The 19598-nt window shown below is 45.5% G+C and overlaps 1 protein-coding gene across 18 annotated transcripts in view; it reads left to right on the forward strand.

Annotated features, from left to right (window-relative positions):
* Positions 1-19598, forward strand: part of LOC311426289 (E3 SUMO-protein ligase PIAS2-like) — a 64195-nt gene that overhangs the window by 12711 nt on the left and 31886 nt on the right. For 10 of the 18 annotated variants that reach the window (XR_014686651.1, XM_084502585.1, XM_084502590.1 and 7 more), the window contains 7 exons: positions 10998-11132; positions 13456-13561; positions 14163-14236; positions 15096-15256; positions 15843-15976; positions 16425-16596; positions 19407-19546. Coding sequence is in view for 15 of the 18 variants with exons in the window: in XM_084502585.1 (XP_084358711.1) it covers positions 10998-11132; positions 13456-13561; positions 14163-14236; positions 15096-15256; positions 15843-15976; positions 16425-16596; positions 19407-19546 (922 nt within the window). In the remaining 3 variants the exon portion in view is untranslated. Of the gene's footprint in view, positions 1-10997; positions 11133-13455; positions 13562-14162; positions 14237-15095; positions 15257-15842; positions 15977-16424; positions 16597-19201; positions 19554-19598 lie in introns of all 18 variants that reach the window. The other 8 variants (XR_014686650.1, XM_084502588.1, XM_084502578.1 and 5 more) reach the window with 6 other exon arrangements.

Consider the following 19598-nt stretch of genomic DNA (forward strand, 5'->3'; position numbering starts at 1 on the left):
AAGGGGCTTTGGCTTTGTGGGTCTTCAATAACAGTTACATTTGGAATTATTGCCCCCAGGGTGCAAGCTCCCTTCCATCCTAGGGGCAGCATCTTCCTGGCTTTATTGCCACATAGCCAGTACCACCCCTTGTCATTCGGGACAGGCCATCCGGTTACAGGATTCTCATGTTGTATCTGGTGTGCATTATGTATATTAGCATTCCTGTGGCTACCATATTCAGTACAGTATGGATGATTCCCTACTTCATGGATATTTCCACACCCAGGGTCAGTGCTATTGCCCCCTGAGTTTTCTATCAATGTTGTTTAAAAGGCACCTTTGATAACACAGTATATTTTAGCCAGGATTATGTGTAGGGAGCTCAACTTCAAAAATCTATTCCTTCCCGGGACTGAGTATGATCTGTCACTTTTAGAAATCTAGAGAATCCACACACAGTTGCTGCTGGAAATAGCAATCAGGGACAAGGCCTTTTTCAGTTTTTCAGTCTTTCTAGGCATCTGGGTGCAAATCCAACAATTATTTCGAGACAGACCTAGAGAGATGTTCTGTATTAATTGGAAATGCTGTTTTTTCCCTCCATCCTATTGCTAATCCATTGAGAATAGGTATTACTAAGATAAACTTAATATACACCATTTCTATGTATATATTACACCCCTATAATAATTAAGAAAAACAATGAAAATCACAAATTAATAAGGATTTTTCTGGTGGGGGTTAAAGACCCCCCCCTGCTTTCTCCCACTTCCAGGGAGTGTTCCCTGGAAAGACTCCAGTTCTGTGTAATTCAATTCCTTTTACTCATTAATTCATTAAGAGTCCTTTGAAGGAGAAGTTAAAGGTCTACAACAGATAAATTTAACAGTTTTAACCTTAAAAGTCTTTGTTAATGCAGTCTCTCAGGTATCAGGGTTAACTGATGCTTTTACCCAGGTATGAGTCCACCCTTTCTCAGCCGTTCTTACTGTCGTCTCAGTAGTCAGGAGCACTTGGAACAGTCCGTCCCACTCAGGTTGCAGTTTCGATTCTCTCAATGTTCACATCAGAACCCAATCTCCTTCTCGGAATGGATGGATCAGGGCTACCGAGGGTGGGTTTGAGCTAACAGTCCACGGGTCCTGAGAGATGACAAAGAGGACGACAGCCTGAGTATATAGTTCTTAAGAAAAGCATCTTTTGTCTCATTGTCTCAAATTGAGGTAATTCATTCCCTTTGTACAGCAATCCAAATAATATTTCACATGGTGAAACTCCCACATCGTTTCTTGGTGCAGTTTGAATTCAGAGAAGTGCCAAGGGTAAGCGCTTTGTTTGGGGAAGCCGAGTTTCCAGAACTTAGTCAATTGCTTCCTTACTGTCTGGTCCTCTCCACCCTTGCAGAAGAGGAAGGATGCCAAGGAGTGTGAAGTTTCCACTTGATTCCTAGAGTCCACGTTAGCCCTTGCAATATTTCTGACATAAAGTGGTTTCCTCGATCAGAGTCGGTATTTTCAACAATTCCATACCTGGTAGTTATTTGTTCTAGAATTATTTTAGTTACCATGTTCGCAGCAGCAGATACTGAAGGGAAAGCTTCCACCCACCCTGACAAATGATCTACTGAGACTAATAAGCATTTAAATCTACCTACTCTAAGGAGTTCTGTAAAATCTACCTGTACATTTTGGAAGCGTTGAATTCCTGGTTCTCGCCCCCTTTGGGCTGACTGTGGATAATTTTCCTATTTACCTTTTGACATACTACACAACTCCTGCGTACTCGTTCAGCCAGAGCATATATATATATATTCCTACACATACATATTTCCATAGCACAGTGTCACACACTGCTTGAATTCCCCAATGACCCTCTTGATGCAAAACAGTTAATATTTGCCTCGTTAGCACTTTCTTTAGCATTTCTCTCCCTTCAGGGAGTATCTATTTTCCTTTGGAGTTTGTGACTCCTAATTCCTTAAAAACCTCTTTCTCTTAAAGCTTTTTAGTTCTTTTTAGTTTTGGGTAGGGGTAGCTCAACAATTCCCTGAATCCCCTCTGGATTTATTCTTCATTCCCCCTCAGACACTAGATGCCCTAAATACTTGACTACTCTTTCTACAAATTTAATTTTAATTTCCAATATTTTCAATCCCTGTTTTCCCAGAAAGCTGAATAGCTTGTTAGTGGCTTCCTTCACAGATGTTTTCTCCTGTCCTGACAATAAAAGATCATCCACATATTGTAACAGTAACACCTCCTCAGGAGGTTGGAATTGCTCCAAAATCTGTTCTAGAACTTGCCCAAGTACATTGGTGGCCCTGTAAAACCCTGAGGTAAAATTGTCCATCTGTATTGCTGCTTCCACCCCCATTTCAGGGTCTTTCCAGTCATTGGTGAATATATCTTTGCTCTCGGGTCTGAGAGTACCCCATTAACAACACCATTATTCCAGTCTAGCGATTTACTATTTGAATGCCCAATGTAATTATCAAATCCTTTCCCAACGAGTTAGTATTGTATGCCTGGGGTGCATACAATAACTGCCCAGTGATCGTTCTATCCCTGGTCTCAGCTTGGTGTCCCCAAAAAGTGGCACTGTTATCCCAGTCCCTTCTACCCCCATCGCAGTTAGGGTTTCATTAGTTAGTTTAATTCCTGATACTTTACAGGCCAGCAATGACCTAGCTGCCCCATTATATTGGGTTCACAGGGTGAGGCTCTGGTAGTGGAGGGGCTGCACTGGTAACACCTGTGAGAAGGATCTATCAGCTGCCCCATGTTAGATAAGGGCCAGTTTCATCTGGCTCCAAAGGGGCCCACCGCTGCCAAGAGCCGAGCCTTGAGCAATGCAGTTTGTGCCTCTGTGAGAGCACATCCAAGAAAAGCAAAAAATAAAAAGCTGCTGCACAACAGCAGCTGGGAGAGCGAGGAGTGAGAAACCTCCCTGCAGACACCAAGGTCAATGTAGAGGAGGGGGAGTGTAGCGCAGAGGTGTTCCAGGTACCAGAGCCGAAGCCCCCCTGGCGGCCCACAGAGAGGCCCCTGGTGGGGAAGGCAGACCCCCGCAGCCCGTGGTGTACCACAGTGGAGCAGATCTCCACACTGCAGCCCGTGGAGAGGAGCCCACGCAGGAGCAGGTGATCGCGGGGGTTGGACCCCAGGGGGTCCCAAGCCAGACCAACCCGCTCCTGACAAATGAACCCCACGGCACAGACCCACACCTGGAGCAGCTCCCAAAGAGCCTGTTTTTCGCTGCCTGTGGAGAAGCCCACGCAGGACCACCCCAGGAAGGTCGGCACCCCACGAGAGGGACCCCAGAACAGAGCAGGGGGGAGAACGATTGTGAAAGGAAAGAGCAGTGGAAACTGTTTGTGAGCAGCACCATGGACTGATGGCAGCCCCCGCTCCTAGCCCCCCTGCACCACTCAGGGCAGGGAAGAGGTGGAAGAGAGTGGATGGGGGAAGGTACCCCCAGCTTGTTTCTCTGTTTCTCACTGCTCCAGCCTGTCAGAAATAGGTAATAAGTTTTATTAATCTTCCTATGCTATGTCTGTTTTGCCCGTAACAATAATTGTGAAGTGATCCCCACTGAGGTACACTTGAGGAGCCCTTGAGGTACACTTTTTCCTTTATCAGGGAACTAGCTTTCTGAGAAGCCCTGACTCCCCTATTCTGAATTTATAATAGCAATCTCTCCTCATTCTTCCACTCCGGATATTCCTGTTTGAAGTGGCCGGCCTGGCCACACTTGAAACATCTTCTCAAAGCCTGTCCCTGCTAGGATTTAGGCTGCAACGCAGGCAGTCTTCCTTGTCTGTCCTTCCTTTGTCTCTCTTCCTCTCCTTTCCATCCTGGGCCCTCTATCTCCCCCTCTGCCTCACTACCCAGTACGCTGTGAATGCCATGTTTCGCTCTCTACTTTTCCTTCTCATTTCCCCTCCTGGCATACACCTTCATACTACCTACACTGTTCACTACATCCTCCCACCTTCTGGAGCTTTTTCTGTATACCTGCCAGGCTTTAATCATAAAATGAACTTTAAAGAGCCCTTGGGCTACCGGGTCCTCAGGATTCATCCCCGAGTACTTTCTCATTCTGAACCTGAGTCTCTCATGTGATTTCTGTGTTGTGGGTTGTTATTATCCCAGTTAGATAAGCAGATATTTCTGCTCTATCAGAATTACTCTCGGTCCAGGGGGTGCTAGGGGGTGTGTGCGTGTTGTGTTGTGTTAGTTCATTCTTGTTCTTGCATAGCTGCCTGCCGAATCATCCCCCCCCCCCCCCCCCCCAAACATTCTTCTCCAGTGAATAACATACTGTTGTGGTTTAACCGGGCTGGCAGGTAAACACCATGCAGCCGTTCGCTCACCCTCCCCCCTCCCTCTCTGGGATGGGGGAGAGAAATGGGAAAGTGAAGCCTGTGAGTTGAGATAAAGACAGTTTATTAAGACAGGAAAATAATAATAATTGTTATATCTGTTGTTCAGCATGATGTCAGATGGGATGGAATACCCCTTTGGCCAGTTTGGGTCAGCTGTCCTGGGTCTGTCCCCTCCCAGCTCTTGCTGCACCCCCAGCCTACCCATTGTCAGGACAAAGCAAGAAGTTGAAACATCTTTGGCTTGGTGTAAGCACTGCTCTGCAACAATTAAAACATTGGGGTGTTATCAGCGCACTTCTCATCCTAAGCCAAAACATAGCACCCTACCAGCTACTAGGAGGAAAATTAACTCTGTCCTAACTGAAACCAGGACATCTAGCCACCCCTTATTCCATACCATTTACGTCATGCTCAGGTTACACTCTTTCCTGTACATTCTAATTAATCGCCATTTCCATCTATGGTATATAGCAGTCATACTAGTGATGACATACAGTATTATATGGTAATTAACATGATACAATTCAACTCATGGGCTACTCTCACCCAGTATTAAATCCCCTTGAGGTACACGCCAGACCTCCCCATCCTTTTGCATTACCCACCATGTGCATCCAGGTCCCTGAGCAAAAGTAATTCCACGAATGGGTTTGCCTTTTCCCGAGGCAGGAGTAGCCCAGACTGTCTTCCCCAGCATATTTCTTACATGCACTGCAGGAACTTTATCCCCTTCTACAGTACGTAACAGGTTTGATTGGGCAGGTCCAGCTTGGTTGGCAGATCCCCTAGTATTGACTAACCAGGTGGCCTTTGCCAAATGCGTATCCCAATTTTTGAATGTCCCAGCGCCCATTGCTTTCAATGTAGTCTTTAACAGTCCATTGTATCGTTCAACTTTTCCGGAGGCTGGTGCATGATAGGGGATGTGATACACCCACTCAATACCATGCTCTTTGGCCCAAGTGTCTATAAGGTTGTTTCGGAAATGAGTCCCATTGTCTGACTCTATTCTTTCTGGGGCGCCATGTCACCATAGGACTTGCTTTTCAAGGCCCAGGATAGTGTTCCGGGCGGTGGCATGAGGCACAGGATATGTTTCCAGCCATCCGGTGGTTGCTTCCACCGTTGTAAGTACGTGGCGCTTGCCATTGCGAGTTTGAGGGAGTGTGATGTAATCAATCTGCCAGGCCTCTCCATATTTATATTTCAGCCATCGTCCTCCATACCAAAGAGGCTTTGACCGTTTGGCTTGCTTGATTGCAGCACACGTTTCACAGTCATGAATAACCTGTGCTATAGCGTCCATGGTCAGGTCCACCCCTCGATCACGAGCCCATCTGTATGTTGCATCTCTACCTTGATGGCCTGAGGTGTCATGGGCCCATCGGGCTATAAATAATTCACCTTTATGCTGCCAATCCAGATCCACCTGAGCCACTTCAATCTTAGCAGCCTGATCCACCTGCTGGTTGTTCTGATGTTCTTCAGTAGCCCAGTTCTTGGGCACATGAGCATCTACGTGGCATACCTTTACAGCCAGGTTCTCTACAAGGGCAGCAGTATCTTGCCACAATGCAGCAGCCCAGATGGGTTTGCCCCTGCGCTGCCAGTTGTTTTGCTTCCATTGCTGTAATCGCCCCCACAGGGCATTTGCTACCATCCATGAATCCGTAGAGAGAGAGAGAACTGGCCACTTTTCTCCTTCAGCAATATCTAAAGCCAGCTGAATGACCTTCATTTCTGCAAACTGACTCGAGTCACCTTCTCCCGCAGCAGCTTCTGCAACTCGTGGTGTAGGACTCCATATAGCAGCCTTCCATCTCCGATGCTTTCCCACAATACGACACGACCCATCAGTGAACAGGGCATATTTCTTCTCATTCTCTGGTAACTGGTTGTACAGTGGGGCTTCTTCAGCACGGACCACCTCCTCCTCTGATGATATCCCAAAGTATTTGCCTTCTGGCCAGTCCATAATCACCTCCAAGATTCCTGGGCGACTGGGGTTTCCTATTCGAGCCCGCTGAGTAATCAGTGCAACCCACTTGCTCCAGGTAGCATCAGTTGCATGATGTGTAGAGGGGACCCTTCCTTTGAACATCCAGCCTAGTACCGGCAGTCGGGGTGCCAGGAAGAGCTGCGCTTCAGTACCGACCACCTCCGAAGCAGATCGAACTTCTTCATATGCTGCCAATATCTCTTTTTCGGTTGGAGTGTAGCAGGCCTCAGACCCTCTGTATCCCCGACTCCAAAACCCCAGGGGCCGACCTCGAGTTTCCCCAGGTTCTTTCTGCCAGAGGCTCCAGGTGGGGCCATTCTCCCCGGCTGCGGTGTAGAGCACATTCTTTACATCTGGTCCTGTTCGGACTGGCCTAAGGGCTACTGCATGAACTATTTCCTGCTTGATTTGTTCAAAGGCTTGTCGTTGCTCAGGGCCCCATTCAAACTCATTCTTCTTACGGGTTACTTGGTAGAGCGGGTTTACAATCAGACTGTAATTTGGAATGTGCGTTCTCCGAAACCCCGGGACGCCTAGGAAAGTTTGTGTTTCTTTTTTGCTAGTTGGTGGAGACATAGCTGTTATTTTGTTGATCACATCCATTGGGATTTGACAGCGTCCATCTTGCCATTTTATTCCTAAAAACTGGATCTCTCGTGCAGATCCTTTGACTTTTTTTCATTTTATGGCAAAACCTGCCTTCAGAAGGATTTGGACTATTTTCTTCCCTTTCTCGAAAACTTCCTCTGCTGTGTCACCCCACACAATGATGTCATCGATGTACTGCAGGTGTTCAGGAGCTTCCCCCTGCTCCAGCGCAGACTGGATCAGTCCATGGCAAATGGTAGGGCTGTGTTTCCACCCCTGGGGCAGCCGATTCCAGGTGTACTGGAGACCCCTCCAAGTGAAAGCAAACTGTGGCCTGCACTCTGCTGCTAGAGGGATGGAGAAAAAGTGCATTAGCGATATCAGTTGTGGTGTACCACTTGGCTGCCTTCGATTCCAGTTCGTACTGGAGTTCCAGCATGTCCGGCACTGCAGCACTCAGTGGTGGTGTGACTTCGTTCAGACCCCTATAGTCCACTGTTAGCCTCCACTCACCATTAGACTTTCGCACTGGCCATATGGGACTACTGAAAGGTGAATGAGTCTTGCTGAGCACTCCTTGGCTCTCCAGTTGACGAATTAGCTTATGGATGGGAATCGGGGAGTCTCGGTTGGTGCGATATTGCCGCCAGTGCACAGTTGTGGTAGCGATTGGCACTTGCTGTTCTTCGACCCTCAACAACCCCACAACAGAAGGGTCCTCCGAGAGACCGGGCAAGGTAGATAATTGTTTAATGCCCTCTGTCTCTAAGGCAGCTATGCCAAAAGCCCACCGGAACCCTTTTGGGTCCTTGAAACATCCTCTTCTAAGGTGGTCTATGCCAAGGATGCACGGAGCATCCGGGCCAGTCACAATGTGGTGCTTTTCCCACTCATTCCCAGTCAGACTCACTTCAGCCTCTGATACAGTTAACTGCTGAGATCTCCCCGTCACTCCATAAATAGAGATGGGCTCTGGCCCTTTATAGCTTCATGGCATCAGAGTACATCGTGCACCTCCCTCTCTGGGATGGGGGAGAGAAACGGGAAAGTGAAGCCTGTTAGTTGAGATAAAGACAGTTTATTAAGACAGGAAAATAATAATAGCAATAATGATAATAACAATAATGATGATAATCGTACTACTACTAATAACGTGTACGAAACAAGTGATGCGCAATGCAATTGCTCACCACCCGCTGACCGATGCCCAACCTAACCCCGAGCAGCCGGCCCCCCTCCCCCGGCTAGCCACCCCTATATATTGTTTAGCATGACGTCAGATGGGATGGAATACCCCCTTTGGCTAGTTTGGGTCAGCTGTCCTGGGTCTGTCCCCTCCCAGCTCCTGCTGCACCCCCAGCCTGCCCACTGGCAGGACAGAGCGAGAAGCTGAGACGTCCTTGGCTTGGTGTAAGCACTGCTCTGCAACAATTGAAACATCAGCATGTTATCAGCACTCTTCTCATCCTAAGCCAAAACACAGCACCCTACCAGCTACTAGGAGGAAAATTAACTCTGTCCTAACTGAAACCAGGACACATACTCAGGATTGACATTTCCCCCCCGAGAATACAAATTAGGCCTTTAGAAACGGATTTGGCTGTTTTGCTAGGCCCTCAATTAAAGACTTCATTTCCTTCTTAAAACTCCTAACCTCTCTGCTGGTAAGGGGGGAGTGGCACCGGCCCCGCATCGGCCCTGCCAGCCCACCCCCCCCACCCCCGCTCCTGCCACTCCACGCTTCCAGGCGCGACTTCTCCAGGGACAGCATCGATTGCAGTCCCTGTCTCCCCTCCTGGAGCAGCTGCCACTGCCTCCAGTGCAATATTAGGATTATAGGGAGCATAACTTGATTCCTCATCCAAAAAAGGCGTCTTATTGTTTACATATAAATTCAAAGCCTGAATTTTCATCAGACCCATATTTTGGCCAAAATTCTGAAGTTCCTTTTATTGGCTTTTTAGGCCAGACAATTATACAATTTCAAACCATTTTTTAATTATATATTTTTTAATCTTTTTCCCTAGTTTTTGGATTGCTTTTCCAAATTCTTATTCTCTCCAAACGACTATCTTTAGGCACAGTCCTGGGGTCTCCATCCCCACCCTGCTGACTCTTGGAACCCTTAATCCCCATCTCTTCCTGACGTGCTGCTGTGGACTTTACCACCCGGAGGGTACCACACGCCTTCACCTAGGATTAGGACAGAGGTGAGGTGTATCGCCAAGCACCTCACTTCACCATGCTCGGGGTACTGTACACCTAAGGGCCCAAACCCCCCGAGACTCTCTTTTGCTTCATCCCTCTCCAGCCGAGTGGACTTTGTTCATCCCCTTGCGGGACTACAGAACCTCGCGGATCGGGACTCCACGCTCGCTTTGCACTAAAAGTGCTTCTCATTCACGTTCCATACAAGAGTCTCCCCGAACCCAACCCGAGGCAAGATACGGTAAAATTTCCCTTACCTTAGTCCGTGCACAGCTTCCCGGTCCAGGTTATCAGCAGTAATCCCTGTGCCTGTTCCTGATCGGGGCTGGACTATGTCTCAGCTGTGTCTGTGGTATGTCAGTGCTGGCCTCCCTTCTCCCCAGAGCTTCGCAGATCCTGTCTTCAGATTAACGGTCTCGGTCTTTTGCCGGCCATACCAAGATGACCCACCACCCCCGATGGGACCGCTGAAATCAGTGGGGTGCACCTTCCTGTCTGTGGTGGCAAGAAAGCTTCAGCAGGCGACAAGATCCCGGACGAGCCCCCAAATTATGAGAAAAATCTCAACTAATTTTCTTCAGACAGGACCTTTTGTGAAGCTATTTTATTCACGATTGCAATGGTGGGCGTCCTGTCAATTAGGAGCACATTTTAGTAAACAAATCATAACCTTTTATTCCCTATTACCCGACACCTGATCACCTCCCCTGTTTCCTCATTGGCTGAGTACTACAGGTTCACAAGCTACTCGACGCTCCTCTATACCATATGTGTACAATTCTTCTTTTTTTCAACCCTTTAATTTCTCCTTTCTTATGTTTTGAGAACTTGTGATCTTTGTTTTACTGTTCTCACACTGCTCATCCTGTTTTTCTCAAGCTTCCACCTTATGTTGGAACAGTGAGGCCTTCTACTGTCCACTTATCTACTTACCATTTCTCCTTATTATGATTACACAACTACCTTTGAATACAGAAAATTAGTTCTCTACTGCAAAAACACAACTTAGTTTCTCACAGTGTTAACTCTTCATTAAAAAATGTATTTTTTCAGTGTATTGTTTCTGGAGAGTTTCTAGCGTAGAACAACAGTGTCTTGAACAGGATGAAATCTGTCAGTCAGTTCTTCTGTGCAAGATGCAGGCTCCAGTCTCTTATTGGCATCCTGATGCAAGATGAGATTGAGATGACCGGACTGCAGGATGTCTGCTTGATCTCCAGATTCCGGGTTCCTGTTACAGACTGGCTGCTTTCACAGTGACAGTTGCAGGATGAGATGAATAAGCTGCAGTTGGGCCACGTGCTTCGCATAGCACAAGTATCTTCTGCTTGAAGTGTGCTTGCCTAGAAGCAAAAGGGAGCTGGATGGCTTCTAATTCAGTTGGCAAGCATTATATGCCGTAAAACTACAGAAAGTGGTCCAGATTATTTGCACAGCTTTGAAGAATTTCTTAGTACCTAGTAGATTTTTTCTTCTGCTGACAGCAGCAAAGTCTTTTAGCTCTTAAATATACCTGGTATTCTATGCATAGCTCATCTTCAGGGCCCTCACTGGAGTGTACAAATAACAACCTGTTGCTTATGAAGCTAGGTGTAGCTAATGCAAAGCAGACATCAAGGGGTTGTCGATCTCTTGGGACAAGAATTGAATTTACTGTTTCTTAAATAAGATCAATGAACCATTCTTTAGACATGAAAGACTGAATTAACAGTTTGTGACTTGCTGCCTTTTAAACTAATTTGCTGTTGGTTTTAAACTAATAAATTGTTTAAGCAGGTTTCAGAGTACAGAGGGAAGACTTGGTAATGCTTTTTGTTTTGTCTCTTCTTCCCGTAGGGATATGCTCCACCACCAAAAAGTGGAATTGAACAGAAGCGACCTGGGCGTCCCTTGAATATAACATCTCTAGTTAGGTTATCATCAGCAGTGCCAAACCAGATTTCCATTTCCTGGGCATCTGAAATTGGAAAGGTAAGCTGTATGTTTTGTAGGATGTGGGCAGTAGTCTGAATAACCTTGTCTAGTGTTCCTTCTAACCCACTGCCGGCAAGGCATGCGGTGTTATAAAGTGGCTGTGTTTATTTTTGATGCCAGGAAACAAAGCTAGCTCTAGAAGTACAGTAGCTTACAGTAACACACAAAACTTGCATACAGGTTGCAAAGACTTCCATATAGAGTTCACATAGATGGAGAGTATGGCTTTCTTTGAGAACTTTTTTGGGCAAGTTTGCCATTAGGGGTTGCCTGAAATATGTCAGAAATAGTCTTTTTGTGGTGTAAACACAGAACAGTTCAGACATAAAAGGGGAAGCTACTTTGTGGCCTAATGGTGTAATCATATAAACATGAGGTTATGTAGCCATGTCGTAAAGTTTTTTTCTCATTTTTTTGTGGCAATCTATTGGAGGAAGGCTTTTTAAAGTGACCAGATGTGCTAAGGCCCTGTGAGTGGGAGAGGAGACATGCATTTGCTCTTGATGTTTTTGTATTTTCTAACCAAATGATACCAAATAGTTCTACAAAAGGAATTTTTATTTTGTAGGGAGAACTAGTTCATGGATATTTCCATCTTTTCTTTTGAGATTCCTTATTTTTACATGAAAATGTCTTTTCTCCATTAAAACTGCACTTGTAAATAAAGTAAAACAGGTGGAATTTCCAGCTTGGAAAGCTCCTTGGTGGCAAGTTCCTGGAAAGTGTACAGGGAAGGTGTCAGGCTGCTAGTGCCAACTGCTGCAGAGTGATACATCTTGGTGATGCTGTGCTTGGGCCATAGTGGTGTGCGTCTGTAAGGGTATCTAAGCCACGTGCCCATTGTTAAAAAGGAAGAGTATTCCTGGAAGTTGGGGTAACTTGAGGGGGAGCTGACTTGAGTGCAGATATAGGGAGTATTGGAGACCTGGGGGGGGGGGGGAGAGAGAGAAAAGCATCTTCATAATGCAGTTCTTCATGGAGAGCTGCGCTGAGGGGGGGGAAAGTGTGCTGGGTTTCAGTGGCAGGAGATGAAGCAGGTGGTGAGAGGTGTGATACCTTTTGCTCTCCGGTCCCTGTAGGTAAATTTCTGGTTTTGAGGAAATGAGAAGTTATTGGTTTAAAAGGAATTGGCCCTTCAAATGGCCAGGTGACTGCTTAGGCCTTAGCTTTTCTAAGTAGAAGAACTTGCATAGCAGGCCTTTGCTATTCATCTTCTAAACGACACTCCATGCTGTCCCCAAGGGTGATACAGTAGGGCTTATACAGTAAGTATACAGTAGGCTGATACAGTAAGGGCTTATTAGCATCTACTTCTCTGATAGAAGAGGGCTTCTGAGGAGAGGAGGTATTTATCCCAGTCATCCTAGAGAGCTTATCAGGCTAGAGTCTGTAATATTAATCCTGTAGGCAATAAACAGTACAAAGCAGTCCATCTTTGCGAGGATAGGGAAAGCAAGACATTTGTCTTAGTGGCTTCCTGTGCATTTTGATAACTTTATCTGTTCATCTAGGTAAGAGCTGTCTCTGGTATTGCTGGTAAAGGAGGAGCAGGGTGGTAGATATTCTTAAAATTCCTGTGCAGTGTCTGGTTGTGTAAGAGCTACAAGAAGGTGGCCGGCAGGGAGTGGAAATGAGGGATTGCAGGTTGTGAGTGTTATGCAGATGAAACCATTATTATTCTGCAGTGGTGAGACTTGCAGATTCTTCTCCTCACTTGTGACCTTGGAGAGGAAATCCTGAACAAAGGAAGCTGGCAAGTGGCATGAATTAGGAAACAGCAGTAAATGCTAGGGAATATGGCCAGCCTGAGAGGAGCGGGTATGATATAATGAGGCTTGGCTTAAAAGCAGCAAGCTCAAGGTACAAAGAAATTGATGCTGTTGTGTGCCATTTGGAGGTGGTGTTTGCTCCCAAAACAACATCAATCATTTCTTTATAGCAAGTTTGTCTTTGAGCTCTGCTTTAAGATAGTGTCAGTGGAAAAAGGGAAATGTGTAGGAGACAAACACAAGAAGCTCTTACAGACTGCATGTTTTAAGAAAATGTATTGCCAGTCTAAGTCATCTTTTCAAGAAAAAGCCCAGATTGTCTCTTGGTTGTGGAGAATATTTTTTTGTAGTCAAGTCACAACTGGAGTGAGATAAATTGACTTGGATAGCAGAAGAATTCTGGCAGACTGCTGACTTTCATAGTAATGAAGTCATCTGTCAGTACTTCACAAAGTATTTCCATAACTACCAAACAAAAATTCAGTAACTTTTTGCTGTAGTGGAAGTACAGTGTTAAATCAATACTTCATCTTTAATTACTCTTTTTGTAGAATTACTCCATGTCTGTGTATCTTGTTCGTCAGCTCACTTCAGCTATGCTTTTGCAGAGGTTAAAAATGAAAGGTATCAGAAACCCCGATCATTCCAGAGCACTAAGTAAGTCAAATTTAACTTCCTGTTTTTCCTTACTGAGGGTGGTTGGCAGCTCTTTAAAACTAGAACTGGTAGTACCCAGGAGATTTGCAGCATTTTGAAAAGAAAGTCCATGTCCAGAGTATCAAAGGTTCTTTTTGCTGTTGCTGAGGTATCGTGCGTTGCTTCAGTGTAGGTCCCTAGCTAGGAGGGAGGAGTACTTAGCGATTTCATCTGAAATGTTCTCAAGAGAATTCTGAGAGCACTGCTTAGTGTAGTGGGCAGTGAGGTGCAGATAGATGGCCTAAATATGTGTTTTGTTCACCTGTATGTGCTGCTAATTGTCTTGTCTTTACACCTCACTCCCTGATGTGATGTGATGTCTCCTTGCACGTTGGGTAGAGTTTGCTCTACTAAACATTGTGGCCAGAACTGCATCTGCTGCACATCAAAACAGTCTCACGATGCCTGTGAAGCTATTCTTATATGGTATTTGCTCTGAACTAGCTTCCTTAAATGCTCAGGGCTTCTTAGATAGCTGGAAACAAAGTATATGTACTAGAGAATCAAGATTAGCATTTTAAGTAGTTGTGCCCATCTCTAACTTCTTAATTTATTTTGGTAGTTAAAGAAAAACTAACGGCAGATCCTGATAGTGAGATTGCCACAACCAGTCTGCGGGTTTCTCTGATGTGTCCTGTAAGTAAGGCTGGAAATTACCATATACAGATTTGTGTTTTCATCTTTAGTGCAGAGTTGGTCTGCTTTTAAAACACCCTGCTTCAGAAACTTAACTGGCTTTTGTTATACTGATTCATTAATGCAAATGAGGAGAAGAACCAACTATGGTTTAGACCTGTGAATACTTAAGCTGTAATGCAGTCAGAGTCAAGTTGCTACTTGTGTGTATATTGAGGCCTTTAAAAGTAAAAGGAGCGATTTTGTGCATGGAGGCATTGAGCCTACCTGGGAAGGGTGATAGAATAATTAAAGGGCACAGTGAGAAACAGAACTTCAGACCTCCTGGTCCCGGTGATATTGCTTTTACTGCCAGCTACTATAAAGGAAACAAACAGATCACCTAGTAACAAGGTGGTGCTGCCTTGGGTTTTCTCTTTCCAGGTAGAAACTGACCTTGTGTTTGTGACTGGTCTGTTTAAGTCTTATGCTGAAATGGGTATAATGCCATTCTCAGTCTAACATAACTATAGTTCACAAAATAATCAAACCTTGAGGTATTTGGCAAAAAATGACAAAGGGGGTGCTTCAGTAGGTCTTCCTATTAAAAATAAAATCCTAGAAATAATGTTGATGCAGGTCCACTTGAAATGTTTCTGACAGTTCTTAACTTAGTCATAAGACTTTGAGGACTGCTGTATTGTTCACTCAGGTACTTTGTATGTGCTTTGGAGTGGATTTGCATGCAGTGACCTAGTGTTGGGCACTCTATAATGAGAAGTGACTGTTACCTTGCTGGTTGCATCTGATTTCATTGTTAGCTATCCAGGTCTACTTTGCTTTCTTTTCTTCTGACATTCTTTAAATGCACCTCCTGCAGCTGGGAAAAATGAGACTGACAATCCCATGCCGGGCTGTTACTTGCACACACCTGCAATGTTTTGATGCTGCTCTTTATCTTCAAATGAATGAGAAGAAGCCTACCTGGATCTGTCCTGTCTGTGACAAGAAGGCAGCTTATGAGAGCCTAATACTAGATGGGTAAGAGACTGGGCTTGCAGAGTACAAAATTACTTCAAATTTTTCATGTTGTACTAATTGTTTTTGTGACCTGAGGTTTAGCCATTTCTATTCTTGTTCTCAGAAGTACATTAGACTGTGAGGAACCATTAGAATCCTTTTGTTTCTATTCCCATGTAACAAACTGTAAGAAATCATCTTGTAACTGCATCATCAAACTCCTGAGCCTCAGCATATCCTCTCTGGAGAAAATCAAATGTGACACCTACAGATGTCTCTCTTTTACATGAACTATCCGTGAGGCTATTAACTCTTAAAATTTAGCTTATAAACTGTGTAAAACTTGATTGAAAGGGTGATTGCTTCTACTGCTGTATGGGAATCTCTAAACTGCGATAATGTTGGAGTAGGACATGGGTAGGTTGGGATCATTCTTTGATTTTGATGTATGGATGTCTGCAAAGGCTGTAACTACAGGTCTTCAGGGAAGACAAATTAGGGGGAGAGTATGTACTGTAGGTCAGTGTTGATTGTAATCAACTTCTTAACTGTCTCATTTTTGCTTAGGAAAAGCCTGGAATCAAAATCACTTAACTTTATTTTTCAGGCTCTTTATGGAAATCCTTAATGAATGTTCAGACGTGGATGAGATTAAATTCCAAGAAGATGGTTCCTGGTGCCCCATGAGGCCTAAAAAAGATGCTGTGAAAGTTTCAAGTCCACAGTGCACCAAAATAGAAAGTGAGTATGTCTTGGATATTGGTTGCAAACAACCAGAAAAGCTTGATGCCTTGAGACTTAATTGTAGCTGGGATAATGGGTATGGATGTTGATGTTTTTTGTGGGATGTGTGCGAAGTAACTTATTTAAACTAAAAAGAAAGGATTGTATCTCTAAAAATGTGCATTTGTGGGTTTTGTCTCTATTCTTTATAATAGCACTTTAAAAAAGTTGCTCTTGTTGTAGGTCCTTAAACTTAAGTGAAGATTAAAGCTTGTGCTCAATAATTCTCACACAGAATATTACTACTAATATTACTAATAAAACTGTTCCTGGGCCATGATGGCCTCTGCAGTGGTCAGGAAGATGAGCTAAAACAGTATTTTGAGATGCTGGTTCTGCTGCAAATTGAAACTGCTGATGTCAATGGCCTTTTTTAAAAAAAGTGGTATATTATTTTCTGGTTTAGGTTCCAGTGTTGTTAGCAAACCATGTTCTGTGACAGTGGCCAACGAGGTAAACAAGAAGAAAGTTGATGTGATTGACTTGACAATTGAAAGCTCTTCTGACGAAGATGATGATCCTCCTGCCAAAAGGAAGTGTATATTTATGTCTGAAGCACAAGGAAGCCCAACCAAAGGGTTTGTCAATTTTAAAGTTAGTTATTTTGTAATGTCTCGGATAAACTGACGTGTAGACATATGGGATCTCTTTGGGATGCAGGTCTACTTCCCCTTCTTTACAGGGGGGATTTCGGGCCCTTGCTTTGCCAGGGGAGGCCCGGGACAGCAGTGTGACCAGGCAGCACCTGCCAGCTCTTGTGAGAGAGACTGACAGGGAGTGGGCGTTGCCAGGGCAACAGCCCCATGCCCTCTGCCTAGAAACTGCCTCTGGGAGGGCAGTGAGCATCACTGCCCACTGCAAGCAGGGAGGGGCAACCAGTGTGTGAGAACCACCCACAGTGAGCTGCAGTGGTGGGTGTGAGAGCTCATGTGGTGGGGCACAGGGATTCTGTCCCTTCTCCCTTTTGAGTTCATCCTATCTACTGGCAGTCTCTGTGACCACAGTTTTTACCATGGTCTCAACCAGGCAGAGAGCTTGCCCCAAAAAGACTGTGCTGACCAAAATGGAGGGGCTGTCCAGAGCTGTCTGGACACATACAGGTCTCTGGCTGCAGGGAGTGCCAGAGCCTGCTGCTGATGGGGGAGGGTGGCAGGTATTCCACCTGTGTGAGGTGTGAGCAGGTGGAAGATCTGGTCAGCATGATGGCAGAGATGAAAGAGCAGGTTGAGAGACTGAGGGCGATCAGGGACTCTGAGCAGGAGATCAACTGGTAGAGTAGCTCCCTGGTGTGCCAGAGGGAGAGGTGCCAGGGATATACCTCACAATTGGTGCTTGACCACCTGCCCTGCTCCTGTTGGACAGAGGAGGGGGACCTGAGGGATGGAGAGGGTCCCTGCTCAGCATCGTGGGTGAACCCCCCCACTTCCCTCGCGTCCCCAGGTCCCCCTAAGCAATAGGTTTGTAGCATTGAACATTGAAGGGGGAGGTAAGTGGGGAGGTGTGGGAAGGTTCCCCAAAGAGGTTACTAAGGACAAGGCAGTAGACTCCATGCATTCAGGCTGCCTCTGCCAGGAAAGAAAGAAGGGTGGTTGTGGTAGGTGACTCCCTTCGCAGAGGAACGGAGGGTCCCATTTACAGACCAGACCCGGACCTGAGCCATAGGGAAGTGTGCTGCCTACCTGGGGCCCGGGTCAGGGACATAACTAGAAAACTCCCAGAGCTGGTTCACCCCACTGATTATTACCTATTACTCATAGTTCAAGCGGACAGTGATTAAATCACTCAGAGAAGCCAGTGAACTATGAAGAGAGATTTCAGGGGTTTAGGGTGAATAGTTCAAGGAGTGGGAGCGCAAGTCATGTTTTGTTCTATTTCTTCTGGGGAGGTGGAGGACATGGAGAGGGCTAGGAAAACACAGGTAATGAATAATTGGCTGAGAGGCTGGTGTTGAGACAGGAACTTTGGGTTCTTTGACAATGGGGCAGTTTACTTGACCCCTGGCTTGTTGTCGATGAATGGAACTCACCTGTCTCAAAAGGGGAAATGAATCCTAGTGCAGGAGCTAGCAGGACTTGTGGAGAGAGCTTTAAACTAACTGTGACAGGGGAAGGGGGTAAAAACAGGGCTCACCAGAGAAGTGCATAGGGGAACAAAGCTGAAGCTGGTAATGAGGCAGATGTCTCATCTGAAGTGCATCTATACCAATGCATGCATCATGGACAACAAACAGGAGGAGCTAGAAGTGATTGTGTGAGAGGCTAACTTTGACCTAGTTGCAATAACTGAAACATGGTGGGATCACTCCTACGACTGGAGTACTGTGATGGATGGCTACAAGCTCTTCAGAAGGGATAGACAAGGTAGGAAGGGTGGTGGTGTGGCTCTTTAATATAAAGTGTTTTGATGTTGAAGAGCTTGCGGTTGGGAATGATAAAGTTGAGTGTCTATGGATAAGAATCAGGGGGAAAGCCTGTAGGGGTGACATCTTGGTGGGGGTCTGTTATAAACCACCTAATCAGGATGAAGAGATGGATGAGACATTCTATGAGCAGCTTGCAATAGTTACATGATCGCCAGCACTCATTCTCATGGGAGGCTTCAACTTCCCTGATATAAGCTGGAAGTATAACACTGCGCAGAGGAAGCAGTCCAGAAGGTTTCTAGAGTGTGTGGAAGATAGCTTCCTGACACAGCTGGCTCAAGAGCCTACCAGGGGAGGTGCACCGCTCTGCAACAATTAAAACATCAGGGTGTTATCAGCATTCTTCTCATCCTAAGCCAAACATAGCATTCTACCAGCTACTAGGAAGAAAATTAACTCTGTCCTAACTGAAACCATGACAGTGGGAATAGAGAAAGACTTTAACTGGCTGCATGTTCCTAGGGAGCTGAGCTTAGCTTGGGTTCAGCTGTGAGCAAAGATGGGTTTGATGCTTAACTCTTGTGTTGGTATTCTGTGCTCCAGGGGTTGAATAATGTCAGTTGCATCCTTGGCAAGACAGGTTATCCCTGAGGAACAGTGATGTGGAGAAACTTAGTGCCCTTCTCCTGGCTCAGACTACATGTGCATCCCTCCCAGGGTGCTCTGCAGATACAGAGAGCCACTTCTGATCCCAAACGGACTGTTGTCAATGACTCCAGCACTGTACTTTGTTTTAATACCAACTTGCTCTTATGTCACAGATGCTGTTGAGAGCCAAGATGTGATCATGTTATTATGAAGACTGTTATGAAAGAGGAAATTAGAGTGGAGTACTGTGTAGTGAGTAGCCACACTGTAGTTGTGCTGGAACACAGTGACTGTGTGAAGGAGTGCACAGCTGTGCATAAATTCTCTTCTGTAACTAATGGCCAGGCTGTTTGTAACATCCCATGCTGTTTAAAACAGGGTTCTCATGTATCAGCCATCTACTGTCAGACTGCCCAGCGTGACAACGGTTGATACTGCTGCTATTCCTCCTTCGTTAACAGACTACTCAGTGCCATTCCATCACCCACCAATATCTAGTATTTCCTCGGACTTGCCAGGTAGGTGGTGGCTATTTTTCACGTGCATTCTGACAGCCTTATTAAATCTCTG

This window comes from Aythya ferina, assembly GCF_964211825.1.
Source record: "Aythya ferina genome assembly, chromosome: W".
Lineage (NCBI taxonomy): Eukaryota > Metazoa > Chordata > Aves > Anseriformes > Anatidae > Aythya > Aythya ferina.